The sequence below is a fragment of the Momordica charantia genome (genome assembly GCF_013281855.1).
Source record: "Momordica charantia cultivar OHB3-1 chromosome 4 unlocalized genomic scaffold, Mcharantia_2.0 BLBB01000004.1, whole genome shotgun sequence".
Lineage (NCBI taxonomy): Eukaryota > Viridiplantae > Streptophyta > Magnoliopsida > Cucurbitales > Cucurbitaceae > Momordica > Momordica charantia.
In genome coordinates this window covers 28992009-29012346 of record NW_028275162.1, presented here as the reverse complement: position 1 = coordinate 29012346, position 20338 = coordinate 28992009, and the positions used below count along the sequence as shown (strand labels likewise).

General features: G+C 36.2%; 4 protein-coding genes across 5 annotated transcripts; 3 read left to right on the top strand and 1 right to left on the bottom strand.

Moving 5' to 3' along the window:
- Nucleotides 1-2261: 2261 nt before the first annotated feature.
- LOC111006039 (ankyrin) lies at nt 2262-6152 on the top strand. The gene is made up of 4 exons (XM_022277775.2): nt 2262-2731; nt 3650-3925; nt 4183-4320; nt 4446-6152. The coding sequence occupies exons 1-4, from the start codon at nt 2432-2434 to the stop codon at nt 5988-5990; spliced, it is 2259 nt and encodes a 752-aa protein (XP_022133467.1). The 5' UTR covers nt 2262-2431; the 3' UTR covers nt 5991-6152.
- Nucleotides 6153-6458: 306 nt separating this feature from the next.
- On the bottom strand, nt 6459-8838 carry LOC111006057 (Ribosome recycling factor). The gene is made up of 8 exons (XM_022277800.2): nt 8464-8838; nt 8158-8298; nt 7968-8083; nt 7560-7651; nt 7296-7317; nt 7143-7211; nt 6811-6879; nt 6459-6716 (listed from the first exon to the last, which is right to left on the bottom strand). Exons 1-8 carry the CDS (start codon nt 8663-8665, stop codon nt 6636-6638), a joined length of 792 nt encoding a protein of 263 aa, XP_022133492.1. The 5' UTR covers nt 8666-8838; the 3' UTR covers nt 6459-6635.
- Nucleotides 8839-9344: 506 nt separating this feature from the next.
- On the top strand, nt 9345-16690 carry SYN2 (Rad21/Rec8-like family protein). 2 transcript variants are annotated; one of them, XM_088122596.1, is made up of 13 exons: nt 9345-9882; nt 11566-11830; nt 11907-11959; nt 12048-12088; nt 12302-12357; nt 12449-13134; nt 13315-13426; nt 13768-13904; nt 14093-14589; nt 14829-14862; nt 14954-14975; nt 15071-15203; nt 16307-16690. In XM_088122596.1, the coding sequence occupies exons 1-13, from the start codon at nt 9759-9761 to the stop codon at nt 16436-16438; spliced, it is 2292 nt and encodes a 763-aa protein (XP_087978722.1). In that variant the 5' UTR covers nt 9345-9758; the 3' UTR covers nt 16439-16690. The 2 variants fall into 2 exon arrangements, with proteins under 2 accessions (XP_087978722.1, XP_022134001.1); XM_022278309.2 differs by having other exon boundaries at nt 9346-9882; nt 11922-11959.
- Nucleotides 16691-17908: 1218 nt separating this feature from the next.
- Nucleotides 17909-20300, top strand: LOC111006055 (actin-related protein 2/3 complex subunit 5A). The gene is made up of 4 exons (XM_022277793.2): nt 17909-18224; nt 18343-18415; nt 18847-18947; nt 20039-20300. Exons 1-4 carry the CDS (start codon nt 18127-18129, stop codon nt 20172-20174), a joined length of 408 nt encoding a protein of 135 aa, XP_022133485.1. The 5' UTR covers nt 17909-18126; the 3' UTR covers nt 20175-20300.
- Nucleotides 20301-20338: the final 38 nt, after the last annotated feature.

The following is a 20338-nucleotide window of genomic DNA, read 5'->3' as shown; positions in this document are numbered from 1 at the left end:
TCCTTTTGGAGTGCTAATATATATTTCATCTATAACCCATGGGATAAATAAATTCCTAATACTAAAGGTTGTCCAAATATGATGACCAATGCAATAGATCCTTTATTCCTAAAAAAAAAGGACATTTGACTTTATAAAAAAATCTCAAATTTTGAAATTCACGTTTCAATTCCTTCAATAAATATATAATAATGGCCAATAATTGAGCTATAAATAGAAATTGATAAGTGAATATTTTATCAACTGATAATACCTTTTTTCAAATAAAAAGAAAAAAGAAGCAACCGATATTATCTAATAATGTATAATTATAAACGCAGCGTTTCGTGAATGAATGGGCCAATAATATCCAATTTAAATTACTACGGGAAACCGTTACTAAAGAAATTAACTTGTTTCATGAGTACAATATACATGCTTTCTTTTACTGCAGGTAAATTTTTAAGTATTTGGTCAAAGTTTAAAGGCGTGCGTCCCCCAACTTCAAATTTGGCTTTTTAAAATTAAAATTTGCTATTCTCTTAATTATATAATATTTTAGCCGCAAATTAAATTATGAAGTTTTTTTTTGTTCTTTCTAGAACACGATTCCGGTTGCGTAGGAAAAAAAACAATTATTTAGAGTTTGTTTGATAATGTCATCCTTTCTTATTTCTTGTTTTCAATTTTATTAAGAAATCTAAATATTTGACAACTTATTTATGTATTTTGTTTCTTATTTTTGTTTAGAACATTCAACAAATTGTATAGAAGTTTTGGAAACAATAAAAATAAATTTATTGTTTATTGTTCTCGTTTCAATTTGTTCAAACACAAATAAATATTTTGTTTTATCATTAATGAATCTGTAGGTATTCAGATCATACAATTCTGTTTTCTTTGTGATGAAACAACAACAATAAGTAAAAACGTTACCAACAAATCTTTAATTAGAATTTTTTTATTTAGTAGTTTAAATATTCAAATTTGTGAACTCAACAAAGATTAGAAAAGTCCACGTCCATAAACGTGATCGTTTGTTATGAAAAAAAAAGATTATAGAACGAAAGTTTTAAGGATAATAAAATTAAAATATCAATGTGTCGGAAACAAAATAATTGAAAAACTAATTTTATTAATTTGAACACTTTTCAGATTGCTGGGCGTGTCTTTTAAAACATCATTTTCAAACTATTTAGCATATTGATATTTTTAAACAAAAGTATTTTTGTTTTATTATTATGTAAAAAGATATACCTTCTCTCTCTATCTCTCTCTCTCCTTTTTTTTTAATTTTATAACTAATCTTGCATTTTATTTTCTTAAAGAAAATGCAGCAGGCTAACCTTTTGTTATTAACAGAAGAGTTAGAGTTAGCATGTATAATTTGTTAAAAAAAAGCATAATATTTTAAATCTGAGCTAAATTATTTGTTGGAGGTAGATTTTAGCGTACACGTTGATAGATGGCAGGTGGATGCTAAATATGACACGTGGCTCATAGATACCATAGAAATTACACTTAAGTATACCCATCTTAGCTCGTTCGTTTGACCGAGCCGATTACCTTCGGTGGTCGAGCAGAACAAGCTTGTTCGGGATTGCGTTCTCATGATATTGGTTGAGCCAATTGGCTTACCTCAGACTAACCTTAAAGAGCCGTTGAAGCATTGTCGGGAATACTGTCGGGTCTTCGCCTATAAATATAGACATTTCGTTCATTTAGAGGTATGCAAACATTTCGATTCTCTCTCGATTTCATTGGAACTATCACTAATTTTGACATCGGAGTGCTTACTCTGTTTTGCAAGTCTGCTATTTGACGTTTGGGAGCTCACTGTCCAGTTCATCCAATCTGGACCGACGTTCGCAGAGTTTGTCGATTTCTTGATTCAACATTATTAAAGTAATAGATCACATTTTAAAAAAATCAATATATAAAATCAGTATTAAATATGATTTGGAGATGATCTCACAGGAACGCACCGCCACTGTACTACTGGAAGGATCCCCCGTGATAATAGCAAGTGCCTGCTAAGCCGAGCCGAAAGCCGAGCCGCCGGATGCTCAGCTCTTCGGCGGCTAAAATTTTAAACAGTGAAAGTGGACCCCACATCTATAAATCTCAAATTTTGGCGTTAGCGACTGAGTCAAACATTATTATCTTTTATTTTTTAAATTAAAAGGGAAGGAGAGAGAAAAATAAAAAAGGGAAAAAAAAGGGAGACGGGGTTAAATTTAAACTATCCCAATAAATTCGCACGCTCGCTGTAGTTTCCTGTCTCTGCCGCTCACTTGTTTCAAGTTTCCGCACTCTCCTCCTCTGTCTCTGCTCTCTCTCTCTCTCTCTTTTCATTTCAAAAATCACACTGAGTCTCAGAGTCTCAGACTAGGGACCTCGCTTTCCGGCGACTCTGTCGGACTGCCGGACCTCCCGTTCCCTCACCTTCACCATGACGGTGTTCTCCGGAAAACAGGTGTTTCCGTTGAACTTCGAGGCGGAGGTCTCCCAGAGGCTCATTGAAGCCTCCCACTCCGGAGATCTCAAATCGGCTCTCGACTGCATTGCCAATCCCTGCGTTGACGTCAACTTCGTCGGCGCTGTGCATCTCAAGAACAGGAAGACTGAGTTGGTGCTGAGTGATGAATCCGCCTCACAAGTTCGCGTCGAGTATGATGAGTTTAAAACTGACGTCACGGCCTTGTTCATCGCCGTTCACACCGGAAATGTGGCTCTCGTGAAGAAATTGTTGGTTCGTCTTTTTTTGAATTTTCATTTCTGTTGTTCCGAAGCTGAGATTTGAATTACTTCGCTCCTGCGGATTTGCATCACTGCTTGAGCATTTAATGTCTTGTTTTCTCAAAAAATACGAGCACGTTTTTCGTCGTTGATTTTCTCGCATCTCTAAGTTGCTTGTGCTTTTTTCTTTTACTAGACTGCATTATTTTTCCTCTGCATCTGGCGCGATTTCAATGATTTGAATCTTCGATGCATTTCATTGAGAAGTGCTGGTTGACTTTTAAATCCAGAGATTTTTAAATTCAGATAAGCCTGTTCTGAGTATTCTTCCACTATCACATTGCTTTCTTCTCTTTTGAACTTCAGTGTTCAGATCGATTTTAGCGCTGAACAGAGATGTTTACTCGTTCTCGATCCGAGGCCGCCGATTTACTCTATCAATAAATGGCGAACCAATTACTCCTCGCACCTTCCGTTTCGTGCTTTCTTATCTAATTTCTGTTAATGTTTTCGAATTTCAAACAATGACTGGTTCTTTTTACTAACATTTTTACCATTGCTGAATGTCCATTCCGTATATCGTATACTCGTTTCCGTTGTCCCCAAAAAATCTGGAATATGAAGATTTTAAGGGGCGTTATGTGCGTTTGTGGTGATGAAATTAGAAATATATGTAATTTATATTTTACTAGAATATATTTATTGTTACCGGTCTGTAGAATAGAAGCCACATACAGTTCCATATATTCCCCTCATCGTTTATTTGCGCGTTTCTGTACGAACCATTACCTGATCATAGTTCCACGCCGCAATGCCTGCTTATCACGTTAGAAATTCTTTTGCTGTTATCTTATTTCTTAGGTAACTTTAGGGATAATGCGAATCTTATTACTGGAGTTCTGCTAAGACTTGAGTTTAATTTGATTGTCAGAGCGTTGGAGCTGATGTGAACCAGAAACTATTCAGGGGATTTGCGACAACAGCAGCAGTGAGAGAGGGCCATCTTGAGATACTCGAGATCTTGCTCAAGGCTGGAGCATCTCAGCCAGCTTGCGAGGAAGCTCTTCTGGAGTCGAGCTGCCACGGACATGCAAGGTCTGCAGAGCTGCTCATGGGGTCTGATTTGATTCGACCCAATATTGCAGTTCACGCTCTCGTGACTGCATGCTGCAGGGGTTTCGTTGATGTGGTGGACACACTATTAAAGGTACCATTCATATTCATTTGCTAATAAGTACTGTTAAGTACAATTTCGTTTGGTTGTGAGAGTACCGAATTTTGGTTTTTTCCCCTCTTTTAGATAAGTAGACTTTGTGTTGCTGGTAGCACCTTATTTCACTAATAAAATTAAATTAATCCGATGGTGGGCCGGAGCAACTTCATTAATTGGTCTTGTCATTTCAGATGTTTTCTTTATTGTATCTTTTCTGACGTAATTTCGACTGTATCTTTTGCTGGTGGCAGTGTGGTGTGAATGCAAATGCTACTGATAGAGTGCTACTCCAGTCCTCTAAGCCTTCTCTCCATACAAATGTCAATTGTACAGCACTGGTCGCTGCAGTAGTTAGTCGAAAGATCTCAATTGTTCGTTTTCTTCTCCAGGTGATTTTCTCACCTTTAAAGAAAAATGAAGATGGCGCATGCAAGGAAAATAATTTTCATTTCTTCCTTCATTTAAATCCTTTTGCACTGCTTAACAAATCTATGACGTTTTCAATGGGAAACAGGCTGGAGCCCGGACTGATATTAGCGTAAGGTTGGGAGCATGGTCATGGGATATGGATACTGGAGAGGAGTTCCGAGTGGGTGCAGGACTGGCAGAGCCTTATGATGTTACCTGGTGCGCAGTGGAGTATTTCGAAAGCAGTGGTGCTATCTTGCGCATGCTTCTTCGCCACACGTCCCCCAATGTTCTTCACTATGGAAGAACCCTCATCCACCATGCTATTCTCTGTGGCAATGCAGCAGCTGTCGATGTCCTTTCTAAATGTGGCGCTGATGTCGAATTCCCCGTCAAAACAACCGGAAAAACAGAGTTTCGTCCGCTGCACATGGCTGCTCGATTAGGGATGTCAACCGTCCTTAAATGTCTCATTGATGCTGGTTCTGATATAAACTCAAAGACAGATTCAGGGGATACTGCGCTTATGATATGTGCAAAACAAAAGTATGAAGAATGTCTTAAAGTATTGGGTGCAGCTGGTGCTGACTTTGGCTTGGTTAATGGAGCTGGACAGTCCGTGAGTTCAATTGCTGGCTCAAATCGGTGGTCTCTAGGTTTTCAAGAATCGGTGATTGATTTAATAAAAACTGGGAAAAGACCCATTTCCGGAAATATGTCTGTCTTCTGTCCACTTATCTTTGTAGCTCAAACTGGTGATATGGAAGCCTTGAAAGCTTTGATTGGCTGGGGAGGACATGATCTGGACTACCAGGACGACCATGGTTCTACAGCAGTCATGGTTGCTGCTTCGAATGGTCACGCTGAAGCCTTCCGGCTGCTGGTTTATGCTGGCGCTGATGTAAGGCTGAGCAATAAATCTGGTGAAACAGCAATCAGCCTCTATCAATTGCACCCAAACCACGACCAATTTGAGAAGGTGATGCTCGAATTCGCCCTCGACATGGGCAACCGTAATGCAGCTGGTTTCTATGCCTTGCATTGTGCTGCAAGACGTGGAGACTTGGATGCAGTGAAGTTCTTGACAAATAAAGGCTACGACGTAAATGTTGTAGATGGTGATGGCTACACCCCTCTCATGTTAGCTGCAAGGGGTGGCCATGGATCAATGTGTAAACTTCTGATCTCTCACGGAGCTTGTGCAGACACACGAACTACAAGAGGTGAAACCGCGCTCTCTCTTGCAAGGAAAAATGAGAAGAGTGAAGCTGAGGAAGTGATACTAGACGAGCTAGCACGTCGGCTCGTGTTACATGGTGCTCGTGTAAGGAAACACACCAGAGGAGGAAAAGGAAGCCCACACGGGAAAGAGCTGAGAATGATAGGGAGCATGGGGATGCTGCGGTGGGGGAAGTCAAGCAGAAGAAACGTCGTCTGCGGAGAGGTCAAGGTCGGGTCGAGCCCGAGATTCATGAGGAACAGACGTAACAAGGGGGATGGTAGTGAACCTGGGCTATTCAGAGTGGTGACTGTCAAGAACAAGGAATTGCATTTTGTATGTGAAGGTGGGTGTGAAATGGCTGAGTTGTGGGTGAGAGGTATAAGACTAGTGACAAGAGAAGCCATAATTGGCGAGCGAAAGGAAATTTGAAGGATGAGGGGATTATGTATATAAACCGGTGTTTCGTATGGTGTACTTCCATCTCGAAGTATATAATATTTTTTTCGTTTCCTTTTATGAATCAAGGTTGGGAGTTGTTGTAAATGCTTTCTCGTTTATTAGAATTAGACAGAAGAGAAGTTGGGTTATTCAGATTTTGCAGTCTCGCTTCTTATGCACCCTTTTTAACAGGATTTTTCTCTTTCTTCATCTTTTATTTTTTAAGAATTTTAAGTTTTAAAATCTCGTTAAGGTTTCAAAACTATTTTAAAGTAGGATGACAAAGCACAAAGTTCAGCTTTTCAAAAGAAGAGGATTGTAAATCACATATATGGTTTATTTCAGCCAAATCTTTGATTTGTGAAACCTACTGATTTTTTCAACAAAAAGATAAAAAGAATCAAAACTTGTTGACAAGAACGACGACCACAACATCCATTTCAGTGAAATCCACTAGGATTGTGTCGATGTTTCAAAATGTGACGTATTCATTCAGTTCATTGTTTCATCCCTCAATATGGCTATGAAAAGCTCTATAATGGGACTTAATCTTAGTTTATAACAATCAAAAGAACTACAACAAATTATTTGCGAACAAATTTGTCAAAATTGGGTACTAGAAAAAATTTCGATTATTCAACCTCCAGCGATCTCCTTCTCCTTTGCCTTGCAGAGGTCTTCGGCTGACTTGATAAACTTCTTAGTCAATTCATCTACCTGGAAGCAGAAACGCAACAAGATTCAACAAATATAAAAAGCAAGTTCCAAACTTGGAACTGTGATTTGATTAGGTACGTAGTCTCCAACTCACTTCTTTTTCCAGTCTTTTAATATCATCCTTTGGGTAGCTAGCGTTCATTTTTTTAATTGTATCCATTGCCTGCAAATCGACCACCAATATACTCATAATTCTGTAAAATAATAATCGAATAGAGTGCTTTTATGATGCATTTGCAAAACCTGGGACTATTTGCAGACTAATTCAACTTTGTCATGCACACACACACAAGGCCACACGAACTTACCACACGAGGTACATCATGAATCAATAGAGAACTGTTTGAAATCTTTTACGCTCTCTATGATCATGTAAAGTGATTTTTGAAAAATAAATGTAGCAGGTGAAGACATTGCTAAAAATACCTTTTGACGAGCTCTTCGTATGCTTTGCCTGGAATCTTCACAACACTTAGTGACCAGCTTACATACAGCCTAGAAGAAATGTCGACCAGTATGAATTACAGAAAGAAGGCAAAGTAACAAGATGGAGAGATGGAAAAAAGAATTGGAGATTACCAGGATATGCTCTTTGGTCAATCTGGTATAGCGAGCATAAAAAAGAAAAATCAGGAAATAATATTGGTCAAGGTGTTGAATGTTAATCTAACTTTCATGTTAAATAAACAGCTGAGACAACTATTTTGCCCTGATAATTCTTAGAGAAACAACTTCTAAACAGTAAACAGCCATATTAACTTAAGCAATCTTTCTAATCTCATCCTAAAGGCTTTACCAGCCCAAACAGAATATAGACATTGGAAGAGCAAAATGTAGGCTTACGGTGGAATGACTGCAATTAACCTCTCTCCATCTACTCTTGGTGCTAAGCCTAAAGGAGATGAAACTATAGCACTCTCTAAATTCTTCAGTGTCTGCATAGAGGAGTAAATATCGTAAGTTCGGTGTCTCAGAACAGAATAGCCTTTACGAGTAGACATCAAGAAGTCTAACAGATGTGCCAGAAGTGTATCCAATTCTCGTGTCAATAATCTAATAAAACAAAATTCAAAAGAATCTATTTCAAGAACAATGGAAGATGTAAATTAGATGCAACATCTTTTCTGTTCATTTCACTTCACAATATAGTCTCTTTAACAGGAATAAGCACAAACCTGAAAATTTAACCACATCTCACGAAGTAGAAAGCAGAAGTAATAACATAACAACAGGGGTTTGTAAGTTGATTACATTAGGATCATACGGATTTATCGACAGTGTTTTTGAATCTAAGACCGATACAACAGCAATCTGATTCAACGGCATCTTCAAGCCTGAAGTTTCTACTATAATGTGGTCAAGCATTCCTGTAAATACAGTGTATAAGATAGTGTAAGCAATCATAATGCAAGGCCAAGACAATGAAACCTCGAAGTGTTACCTGATGATGCTCTTCCTGTTCGAAGTTTGCTTAGTTCTCCTGATAATGCAGCTATTGCAGCTTCCATCTGTGAGCTAGCGTTGGCTTTAATAGTGGGTCTAATATCAGGCAGTGCCTCAGCCATGCTTGTAGAAGAATCATCTTCCCAATGAGAAAATTAAAGCGATTCAAAACCAGAGCTTACAAGAAGCAGGAGGGCCATGAACAATATAAAAAATTGATGTTGATTTCTAACCATGGGAAGAGTCAATGCGACGAGTTTCCGAAATCAGAAAAAAGCATGGTAAGAGATATAAAGACGATTACTTGATTTTCGGGCTTTAGCAAAGCCCCTGCGACTTTCTCGGATGAAATCTGCAGGAGGAAGAGCAAAAACCCCAGGCGTTTCGGAGGTCCATGCGATGCTGGGATCGTTGACGAAGAAGGAAAACTTGCGACTAGGAACTGCAGAATTTCGAAAAAGAAGGAAATTTCTGTAGGAGAGTGAACGTTTCAGAAACATAGCCATGGAACTAGACTTTCATGCTCCAACTGATTCCACTTCCTCAAAAATCCCGGACTTGTTTGTTAATTTCTGTGCTTCCTGAGAATACTAATTAGGGTTTTCCGTTAAACCCAACGGTGAAGATTTGAGCCCTTCCAGAACCATCAAAACTATTATTTGAGGGCATGAAATAATAAATGTTTTTTCTTTTCGACCCCAATGAGATATAAAAAATGTCTTTTTTATGTTTTTAAGTTTATATTCAATTTCATTGTTGTATTTAAAAAATTTATAATATAATTTTATCTCTTATTATATTTAAATCTCACACCAACGAAATAAAGTTAATTGATATATATCTAAAATTAAGAAGTTGAGAGTTCGATCCTCACCCCAATATTCCTTATATATAAATTTGATTTAAAGGATGGAATAGATACTATTTATTCTTATGCTAGGTTTGACTTTTATGTTAAAAAGTTAAAATTCTCTGGTCAAATTGTTTCATTTTCTATATCTATATGTGATTTATAATTTAAATCTAAGAAATATATTAGTTTGAGGCATGCAAGCTGGTCCGAAGGATATAAAAAAAATTGTATAAATTAATAAGGAGGAGCGAAAACTTTAGTAATGTTATAAGATAAATATAAGGATGTAAGAAAGATTTAGGATGGGCGTATTTATTTACTTACTTTTTATCATTACGATCGGCGTATCTGTGATTCTGATTGTGAACTAACACAACCATGTTGAAGAAAAACCGTCGTTGGCCGTCGGTTGATTTTCTCTCACAAAATATTTCAAAACATTTGCCCCAAATTCAATTCCAGCCTCCAACTTATCCAATTTCCTTTTTCTCCCCAAAACTTTTCACAAATTTCCTTTTCCGGACACAATTCATTTCCATTTCAGATTCCTACCTCGCAAGCTTCTTATTCATTTATTTTATTTATTTTTTATTTTTGGGGTTCGGTGGATTAAAAGCTTCCCGAGCACTCTTCTTCTTCTCCATTTTGCATGGAAGTTCTGCACTCTCCGCTCCATTTGAATTCCAGAGCCGAAAGGTTCACCGTTCCTTCACTTTTTGGGGCGTAAAAGAGAAGACATTGAAGCCATGTTTCACTCACACTGCCTTCTCTCGAGGAAAGGCCCATTAGGCGCCATTTGGGTCGCTGCTTACTGCTTCAAAAAGCTCAAGAAATCTCATGTTATGGAGACTGATATCCCCTCCTCTGTAGGTTCGTCTTCCCCTTCTTCTCCCTCCTGAAATTTTTTTCTTATTTTCATATCTGCATTTGGGATTTTTAAATGTCACCCAGTATTGAGTTGTTTGCCGAAGTTCTTCCAGTGCGCCTGTCTTTTGGGTTACGGAGTTTCTTCCTAGTGACCAAACGGTCATATTTCCTAACGTATTTTGAACATAATCGTGTTTGCTATTACCAATTTGGAAGGAAGACGGGGAAACCATTTTCTTTTATTGGTGGTGCATTTGTCAGTTTGATTATTGCTGGTTGTCTATGAAATTCATCGCAGGTTATCGTAGAAGGATCCGTCTGGAGAGAGGATTGCACTTTTGATGGAGTTTCTGATTTTCAATTTTGAAATTGGTTTTCAGCTTTTAACAGATTATTTGCTTAATCACCGGGTTGCCTTGTTTCTCGAAAAACCTAAAACGTAAATGAAGATCGATTTGGATTTTTATCTCAGTATATTATATTTGGATTCGGTAATACTGTTTACTTTCTGTTTCTGGGTAGGAATTGTGCGTGAAAATAATTGCGGCTGTGTGCGCTTTGCGGAGAAGAACGAGTAGTGTAATTGTTTAAATAGGAAAAATGTGCAAAATGGGCCATCGTGGAATCGGTGGTCAAATAAGTAAGATGAGATGAGATGAGCTTTTGGGATTTAGTCTTGATGAGTAGTTACTTAGAATATTATGAGTTGCTTTCTAGCTTGTTTTACACAACAACTCTCAAACATTGTAAAAACGGTGGTCATGGCAATCCTTCGGAAGGTCATCAAGTTTCAAGGAAAAACAACTTCTATTGTTTGAAAAAGTAGGCTACCTCTGATAACAAAAAACATGGGGAAACAACTTTTAGATACAAGTTACAAACACCTTACGATATGCAAATTTCTATATGGTAAATATTGTGGTCGGAGATACTGAAATCAACTATTGAGAGATTTGGTAGCCTAAAAAATAGTATAGTTTTTGAGAGAGCTTAACTAGCATGAATGGGAGACCAACTAGCATTAATGTGTGTTTTTCAAATTGATGACGAAGAAGAGGAAACCAATCTATAATATCTATAAAGCTCAGGCATAACCATGTATTGATTCCCTGTCTCAAATAACTGGTTAAGGCTCTGTTTGTAAATATTTTTTTCTACTCTCAGTTCTGATCGCCATTTTGCAAGATGAAATGAATGCTGTCACACATTGTGTAGTCCTTTGTCTAGGACCTTGTTAGGTTTAATGTCTCTTTATGGGGGTATGTTTTGAATTTATTATGTAATTATCAGCTAGGTCATATTCTTTTGGATTAGAAGTCCTTTCTCTAGGCCGACTTCCTTTTTTGGGACTGTGTTTTTGTGTACCCTTGTATTTCTGTTTTGTTTTCATTCTTCTCAATGAAAAGTTCGGTTTCTTATCAAAAAAATTTATTTCTTTTAAACGAAGAAGATGATGCCCTTTTTACAGTGATTCATAGTCTGAATTAATGTTTAGTTCATTCTTGGCCTTTTCAATGGTCAGTTATACTACATCTTTTAAAAGGATCTGCTTTTCAATATTTTATTTTTCATCAGAAATTGCATATTCACACCCTTCCTCTTCATTTCCTGGTTGTTACTGCTATTTTCTGCTATTGCTTCTGATACCATTTCCCCCCTCTGTCCTGTATTTATTACCTCATGTAGATAAAATTTTGCGAGATGAACTGAATGCTGTGACATATAGAGTAATGGCCTACCTTGTCCTTGGCCTTGCCCGGATATACTCCAAAAAAGTTGAATATCTGTATATTGACTGCAATGGAGTGCTGACAGAAATCAACGAATTTGTGGTCAATACAAAGGAAGACACGAGAAAGGAAACTTTGCGAACACCTTACTATGCTATTACCATTCCTAAAAGATTTGAACTTGATGCGTTTGATCTGGGGATTCTCGAGGATGTTACTGGGTAGGTATTCGGTTAGTTAATCTCTCGGTGAGGCTTATCTTATGCATCTTTCATTATAATTATTTTTAACTTGAAGTTATCTAATTTTCAGAAGTAATGTGGCATCCCATGAAGAGATTACCCTTAAAGGTTCACTGTCTGTTTTACATTCTTCTGCTGATATTTATTTTTCATTTCCTTCTAACACTTCTACCTGCATCTTATGTAATTTATGCAGATAATGTGTGGAAAAATGATGTCATGCTGTCATTTGATGAGGCAAGTTTGTCATCATCATGCTTAGAACTTGAGTCAGACCTAAATTAATTTGATTGATGATGTTGGTTCTAGTGTTTCAATGCCACAATACTGTTCTGTTTGTATAATAGTTGTTAATGATTTTTGAGATACCTCTAGTCAATTTAAGAGTTTAACGTTAGAAGTTCAAATTTCATCAGACTTATAGTTGACAATTTTATCTCACTGCTGCAGAACCATCGCAAGGAAATCATTGCACTTCACAGTATTTGCTTTTCTGATGATACAGAGTATGAGGCTGAGCTCCCCTGTTACTTGATTTCAATATTCTATTTTCATTCTAAGTTGGGGAGAAAGTCTTTAATATTATTATTGCTTCAGTGTCTTTTCACTTCACCTCAAGGACATTGAGATGCAGGCAAGCACATCACATTACCACATTATGCCAGAAAATTCTCAAGTGAGTACATTCTCTCGAGTAAAGTACGAGGTTGGGGTATCCACTGGAATTGATAGTGCACATCTAAAAGCAATCAAACTATTTGATGAAGATCATCAATCTGATGAAGGAGATCTATTGAAGGAGAAAATGCAGCAATATGAAGATGTAGTCCCTGAATCAAGCACTGAAATGTTTTTGGCTGATGGGTTTTCTTATGAAGAAAATGTAATTGTCAAGGCAATTTCTATTATAGAGGAAGAACATTCAGAGCATGTGAAATCATCTGATGAAGATCATCTGAGTGAGGGAATCTATAGGGAACAAGATCGATCAGAAAATGAACTTGAGTTCATGAATGAAGACCATATTATCTGCAACTCAGAAAGAAGCATGGAGAACCTTAGAGATAATACTATAACTCTAGTGGATAGCATGGATATTGATATGTCTTGTGGCGTGCAAAATGAACCTAAAAATCTTATTGAAATGGATAGTGAAGGGCATGATTTGGAAATTCTTGAAATGAAATCACCAGAAATGGAAGACCATGATGATGTTAGAAACAATCTTCAACTATCTATTTCAGTTGATGGAATTTCTGATCCCAAATTTCCAGATTTTGCAGGTGTGTAAAATTTTCCGACCCAAGTTCCACAATTTAAATGATTTATCTAGAATTTCATTATGTGCCATTTTGTCTCCAACCTTTCTTAGTGGAACAAATGCTTCTGTATTATTTTGACTACTCGAACCGTGTGTTATACTTATGCCTAGTGTGAAAATCTGTCCTATTTTTCCCATTTAGGTATCAAGACACCTGAGTTTACAACAATTTCGACACCAGCTAACAAGGAGAGACCTAGGGCAACAAGGAAAAGAAAATGCATTGTCGATGATAATATAGTTTTGTCTAATGAGTAAGTTATCATAACCTTTAAGTTGGATCTTGCAAATGTTAGACAGTTACTTTGGATTCCCAACCAATGTGTTTTCAACTGGTGATGCATGTTTTGAAGTCTGGACTCTGGATGGTTCCTGAAGAGATTGTGAGGATAAACTTTTTATATTTATAATACTTGAAGAGCACCTCGTTGTAGTTAGTGACTTGTAGAAAAAAATTGAATGCCTTTTGCCCTCGAATGTTAGAAAACCAGTAGCCTGATTTTTCACCTTAATTCTGGGTTAGATCAGATCTATTGCTGAACAATTGTCTTCTTTTGAATAACAAATGAGATAATATGTTGCTAAATTATTTCAGGACACTTAAGCAAAGCATATATGATGCAAGTGACTTGGTTTCAAAAAGAAGAAAATGTCCTCATAGTGCTCTTACTGCCTGGAAAGCTAGTCAAATTTCTAATCTCTCCTTTGGTTTCTCGGTGCCTTTGATGTCCTGTAAGTTTTTGAGACTCTCGCTTGTGTTTTTTTTAAGTCATACTTAATATTAATAAGCAAAAAGTTTATTTGGAAAATTAATCTTATACAGTTTCTGAAAGCTTTTTTTTGTTTTAAATAATAAATATATATATGTAAAGATAAAATAAAAAGACACTTTTTTGTCGTCTGATGGTGGTTTTCTACAGGTGTTTCGTCAGATCTTAGGTCCCTTCTTTCTGAGACCAGAGTGAATATATCACAATCTGCTGAAATGTTGAAATCTCCTGAAAACTTGGATGCTCCAAGTTCCCCGGTTCTTCACATGCTAGTAAAAATAGATAGCCCTGTAACAATTTTAAAAAATGGAGAACATTCAAATGCACCGGAGATATCTGGATCTATAACTACCAACAGGTCGGAGCAAACTATGACTTGTGTAGACAGAGTTTCTGAATCTTCTGTCCTGGAACAGTTGTCCACATCAGAACCTCAAACTTCAGGTAGACTTGAGCAAATATCAGTGGCACCTGGAACACCTCAAACTTCAGGTAGACTTGAGCAAATATCAATCGCACCCGGAACACCTCAAACTTCAGGTAGGCTTGAGCAGATATCAATAGCACCCGGAACACCTGTTCGGTGCCCAACATCAGCTAGATCATTTGGGAGTCCAGAGAGTCCTAAAGTTCCTAACTCGAATGCTGTAAGGCTTGTGAATTTTTTAAAATTGTACAGCAAACGTATATCTTGTCAATTACCATGGACTTTATCTTCATTCATGTTTTAAATGAGAGTCCATGTTAGTCACACTGCTAGACTGGATAATATCAGATACCAAACTTACTTGAGGCCAATTGTAGCCATTTTATTTGCAGTTTCCATAATGGATATTTGTAAATATACCCTTTGATGATTCCTAATTTCCCCCCCTTCGTTTGGCAGATAAGGTTTTGTGAAGCGGATGAGATAGAATCTGGTAAGGAGCATCACGAAGCGTTTTATTGTGTTATTCAGGAATTTATTTATAGGTTATATATTTAATGTTGGATTTTTTTTTATTATTGTAGATGGATGGTCTGGGAGAACCAGGTAAAGTGGATTGGGTTGTGTGGTCTTCACATTTCTCGTCTGCTCTACATTTCATTCCCACTTGATTTTAACTTCTTAAACCTCTGATGACACAGAATGGTAGCCGAATATCTTCTCCAAAATTTTACAAGTAGAAGGGTGGAAAGTGTGGAAAAGGTTGTAAATTTATCACACCTTCTTAGAGAAAAGACTAGAAAAGAGAGTTCAAGTGTATTCTACGAGATATTGGTATGTTTCATCTTCTTTTGTTTTGATTTTCTTATTTTATTCTGAGTCGTTTTCTGATTTTTCATTTTTCTTCTTGTTGTTTGATAATGGGTAGTGCGTGTTGAAGTGTATTTCTCTGAGGTATTGTCACCTTTTCTGAAAAGGGACTTTGATGCATTTTAGGCATATGGGCGTTATTATATAATTTCGTTAAAAATGTTGACAAGATTATATTAGATTATTATCTGAATCGTTCACCTGGTTTTGCAACCTCCTCAGCATTTTCAGAAAACTCTCTCAATGAAACTATACTGATTGTTTTCATTAAAATGGTAAAAAGTTACAAAGTTCTGAACTTCCTTATATTAGTATACAAAGATCCTCTACAATCTGAACGATTGCAAGAAAGAGTCAGAAATTATATTTGAAGTAACCCCCAAAGTTCGTCAATCAGCAATAAAAGAACATTCAAACAACAAACCCAACAAATTAAAGGAGCCCGTGGTGGATTACCATCGAACCCATAATGGACAAAATCTAGCCGAAAACTCAACCATCAAGATATAACCGAACAAGACCAAAATGGGTATTTTTTTGTTTTTGTTTTGTTTTGTTTTGTTTTTTATTTTTTATTTTTAAGTTTTAACAAAACCCTAGAAAGTTAGAAAGGAAATTCCATATAGCCGTTATCTTTAGAAAGACTTCTGAAGAGAGACATGCAACGTAGGGCTGATACAAGGATAAGAAAAATGAAGCTTTGAAAAAGTTTAGCTGTAATGCATTGAACCGAAATGAATTTGCATAGTGGTCATTCCTATCTATAGTGACAACTCATCTGAAATATTAGACTCTTGCAAGTTTTTTCTGATAACCAGATATTGTGGCGTTGTAGACTCGTATGCTTTGAAAAAGTTTAGCCATAAAAACTAAAGACATTGTGTGATTGATTTCATACTTCATATTGAATTATTAGTACAGTTTGGTTCTCACATGCTCTGTTGTCAGCGCTTGATCCATCATTCTGTGGTAAAAAAACATGCCAAGCGCTGTGAAATCCCCTGTTTTTCATATTAAACCATTACAATCGTTGGTGCGAGGGGTGACATTCAAATATGATACTGCAGGTACTGAAAACGAAAGACTGCGTGGATGTGAAACAGGATCATGCCTACGGTGACATCTTAGTATGGAAATTGCCAAACTGGGGCACAGCTTTTGGAACTGGTTTGTCCATCGCGCATGACGACTCCGTGTGAAGTTTTTAGGGTAGAAGTGGAATTTCCTGTATATGTTTCATGTTAAAAGAAGTTATGGCTAATTTTGATGTAGTAATTTCCTTGGGTTAACAGTGTGTAGGTGTTTTAGGTGGTGTTAAAAGCCTGAGGCTAATTTTGATGTACAGTAACAAGTTAACAGCCTTTGTAGGTGCTCTAGGTGGTAACCTTTAGTCAGTAAGATATATATGTATTGAGCTCTGATCTAAATAAAGTGATCTTTTTTTATGCTTCTATTGAAGTGTTTTTTTTTTTTAATCATATCTACTAAGGGTTTGCAAGTGACTGTAAAATGAGTGATTTTGAAAAAAAAAAAAGATTAGAGTATAATTGATTTTTCAAAATTACGATTTTATGTTTTCTTAAAATTGATTTTTTAATTTGTCAAAAATGATAAATTGAAATATGGTGAATTTGACGATAACAAAAATAATTTTTTGTTATGCTAAAAATCACTCTCAAAATACATGACAATAGCGATTTTTAGTCTTTTTAAGTCTTCATGTTCAAACTGTCTTTTTAAGTCTTCATGTTCAAAAACTGTCTAAAGGGTAATTGGAGTGGGCAGCAAAAATAAATTTAATTTATGTATTTTAAAAAATGTCACCAGTTTTTCAAAATTTCAAATATAACAAAATATTTGAATATTTATTTTTAGAATTTTTATTATTTCAATTTTACCCTTATATCTGTATCTGATATATATTTAGTGTATATCTATATCTGATATACATTTGATATACTTCCGATGTACTTCTGTAGTATATAGTATACCTTCGAAATATAAATATATATATATATATATATATATATCTGATCTACACATATATCAGTTTTCATTGCAATTTGTTGGTTAATATACTAATATTATCAATAATATTAATTAGATACTAAATATAAGATATATAAACGGTTTAAATTTATAAATTATATTAGATTTTAATTTTTTTTTTGGACGTGCATGATCCACGTAAACTTTTTATAAAATAACTTTATATATCAATTTTTTTTCTTGCACCGTGGTTTTCATATAAAAAAAAGTGGATATGATAATATTATATCAATACACCTGTACCATAGTTATATTAATAGATATCATGGTTGTGTATCAATAGTAAACCATATTAGAAGTTCATAAGATATCATAGTTATATCAAAATCAATGGATAAATTTTTAATTTTAAAATTCAATGAAAAAACTAAACGTGATTGTTATTTTACTTATTTTACTAAATATTTTTGCTATATTTGAAACTGCGATAAAGATAAAGAGGGATTCTCATATCGGTGTGGTTATTTCCCATATCTGTTTTTTGGTCTGTGCTCCGAACCGATTCGCTCCATTCATGACCGGTTTTGTCGAATCAAAGATGGTTTGGTTCGGTAGGACAAACCGATAAAATCGAACCAGTGTTCACCTGCCATATAAATATCTGAAAAATAAAATCAACTTCTCTTTTCGTTTTAATTGATACTCGAAAGGATCGTGAAAATACCAGAAATAAAGGTTTTTTGTTTTTGATAAATCAACATCGTGCATGGCAGATTGCACTGATTTACATCCGATTTCGTTCATATAACTGTTGGGTTATTGAATTATATCGGTATAATCGATTTCCGGTTAAGTTCGAGAAGTCCTGCTGAAGGTAGGGTGATAGCGCAAGGAGAAAATGGCGGCTGCAGCTGAATTTGTCGAAGCAGATAATGCAGAAGCCATAATCACCAGAATTGAGCACAAATCTCGGAAGATCGAGAGCTTACTTAAACAGTAACGAATTCTCTACCTTCTCTTTGATTTATAGGATTTAAATTTATGTAGCTCCTTCTTCTGACTTTCCCTTTTAATAATTGATAATGCTCAATTAGTCAATTTTCGATTCGTTAAGGTCTAGGCCAGTGGAAGCTCTAAAAACTGCTCTTGAAGGTTCGCCTCCGAATACCCGAGATGAGCGCTGCAAGGTATCCTTTCGTCCATTTTTTTTCGTCTATCACTTTGATTTCTGATCCCTCGTGCTTTGTTCAGATGTAATGGCGGTGAAGAATAGATATTAAATTTTTTCTTCTGTTCTATATCATGATTTTTCCTTGCGATTTTATCTGATGATTGATTAATGTTGTTGTTATTAATATTTAATTTGTGGTTAATCCTATAAGTTTGAAGGCAATTACTGGAGAGTCTCTGTTACTGGATGATAATCAGTTTTCAATTTTATGCTTTTCCTACATTTTCTCAATGATGGGGCCAATTAGAACTTTCTGGGTATTATCTCAATGATGGGGCCAATTATATCTGTTGGAAGGCTTGCTGTTTTCTTTCATGTTTATGTTTTGTCGGTCTGCTTAACGTGGCAGGATGAATAAATCTGATGTGATTATTTGGACTTGTGCAGTCAGCAAATTGGATTGCGGTGCATAGGGCTCTTATGGCTATAAAGGATGTAGATGGGATGTTTTCTTCGTTGGATCCAGAGTACTATGATATTCTAATGAAGTAAGTTTGTGTGGTATTTAGCTGCTAAAATATCCATTCTTATTGCTTCTACTTTTCTTAGCAGGAGGGAGTTTAAAGTTGGCCATTCTAATTGTTTTTCTTTTTAATAAATTCCAACTTTACTTTCTGATATTGTTCTTCTGCCTCTGATCCTACTATGAGTTATGCAATTAAACATTCTGATTTTATGTCAAACTCATCAGATTTCTACTGCTAGATATGCCAATTTCAATAGGCCATGTGTTGCATTTAGTTACTTGGAACGTTGGATGATTGGTTGGCTGATATGAATTTGTTTTTGTCCCATGGAGTCTTTGTAAAAGTGGAAATCTCCATAACCATTTAGCTAGAAATATCCCATCACATCTTCTAAGTTAGCAAGTCCCAACCAACCTTTCTCCCATTAGGCTGCACCACTTTGAGGGGATGAGGAGACACTCGATTCGGGGCTAAGGAAGTTGCAATTAGATCTACCAGTAGTAAAAGTCATTTTCTAAATGAGGAGTCAAAAGGAAGGTTTCTCTCCTGAGTATACGGTCCTTGCTTGTGTTTTTACACAAGAATGACTAGAAAAGTGAAGTGTCAAAGAAAATAAAGCTCTTCCTATGGTACTTGCTTGTGCATTTGCCAAGAAAGATTTGAGACGGATCCAAATTGGGTTCTTTCTTCATCAGATTGTAGCTTGTGACTTCTTGATGGAAAAAATTACTCCTGCCAATGGGCTGCACTACTTTATTCCACTGGACAAGATAAATTCTGCCTCTACTTTCCTAGTTCCCCCCAAGAAGTCCCTCACCTTTTTTTCCAGAATTTTGCTGATCTGTTAGGAATTCTGAACACCTATAAGAAATCAGCTGAGCATGATGAAGCAATCGGTTGCTAAAATGAATAGAAAGGGTAGAAAAGATTTCCTTGTCTCACTCGGGCAAGGGTTTTCCTGGCTGATGCTAGTGATGATATAATCACTATCTTCCAAAATACAACCATTAATTCACCCTCCTTCAACAAGCCCCAAATCTGGGTGCTGTTTTCTTGTTGTTTCTTGGTAAGGACTTTTGCCAAAACGTGAGCATTGATATGTATACTTACAGGTACTTGTACAGAGGATTGTCAACTGGTGATCGTCCCACATGTGATCAGTGTCTTAGGATACATGAAAAATTGACAGAAAGGGCTGGCTTGGGCTGCATTCTTCGTTCCCTTGCAGATACTATCAATACAGTTTGATTTTGCTGAAACCCTTCCCCTCTTTAGCTGATGTCGAAAATATTATTATTTTCTCTTGGACATATCATGCTACTGGTGAAAGATACTCGATTCTATCTGATTTCGACTTGCATAAATTGCTTTCCAGAGTGTGTTGGTATAGATTCTCTACATCTGTTACACAA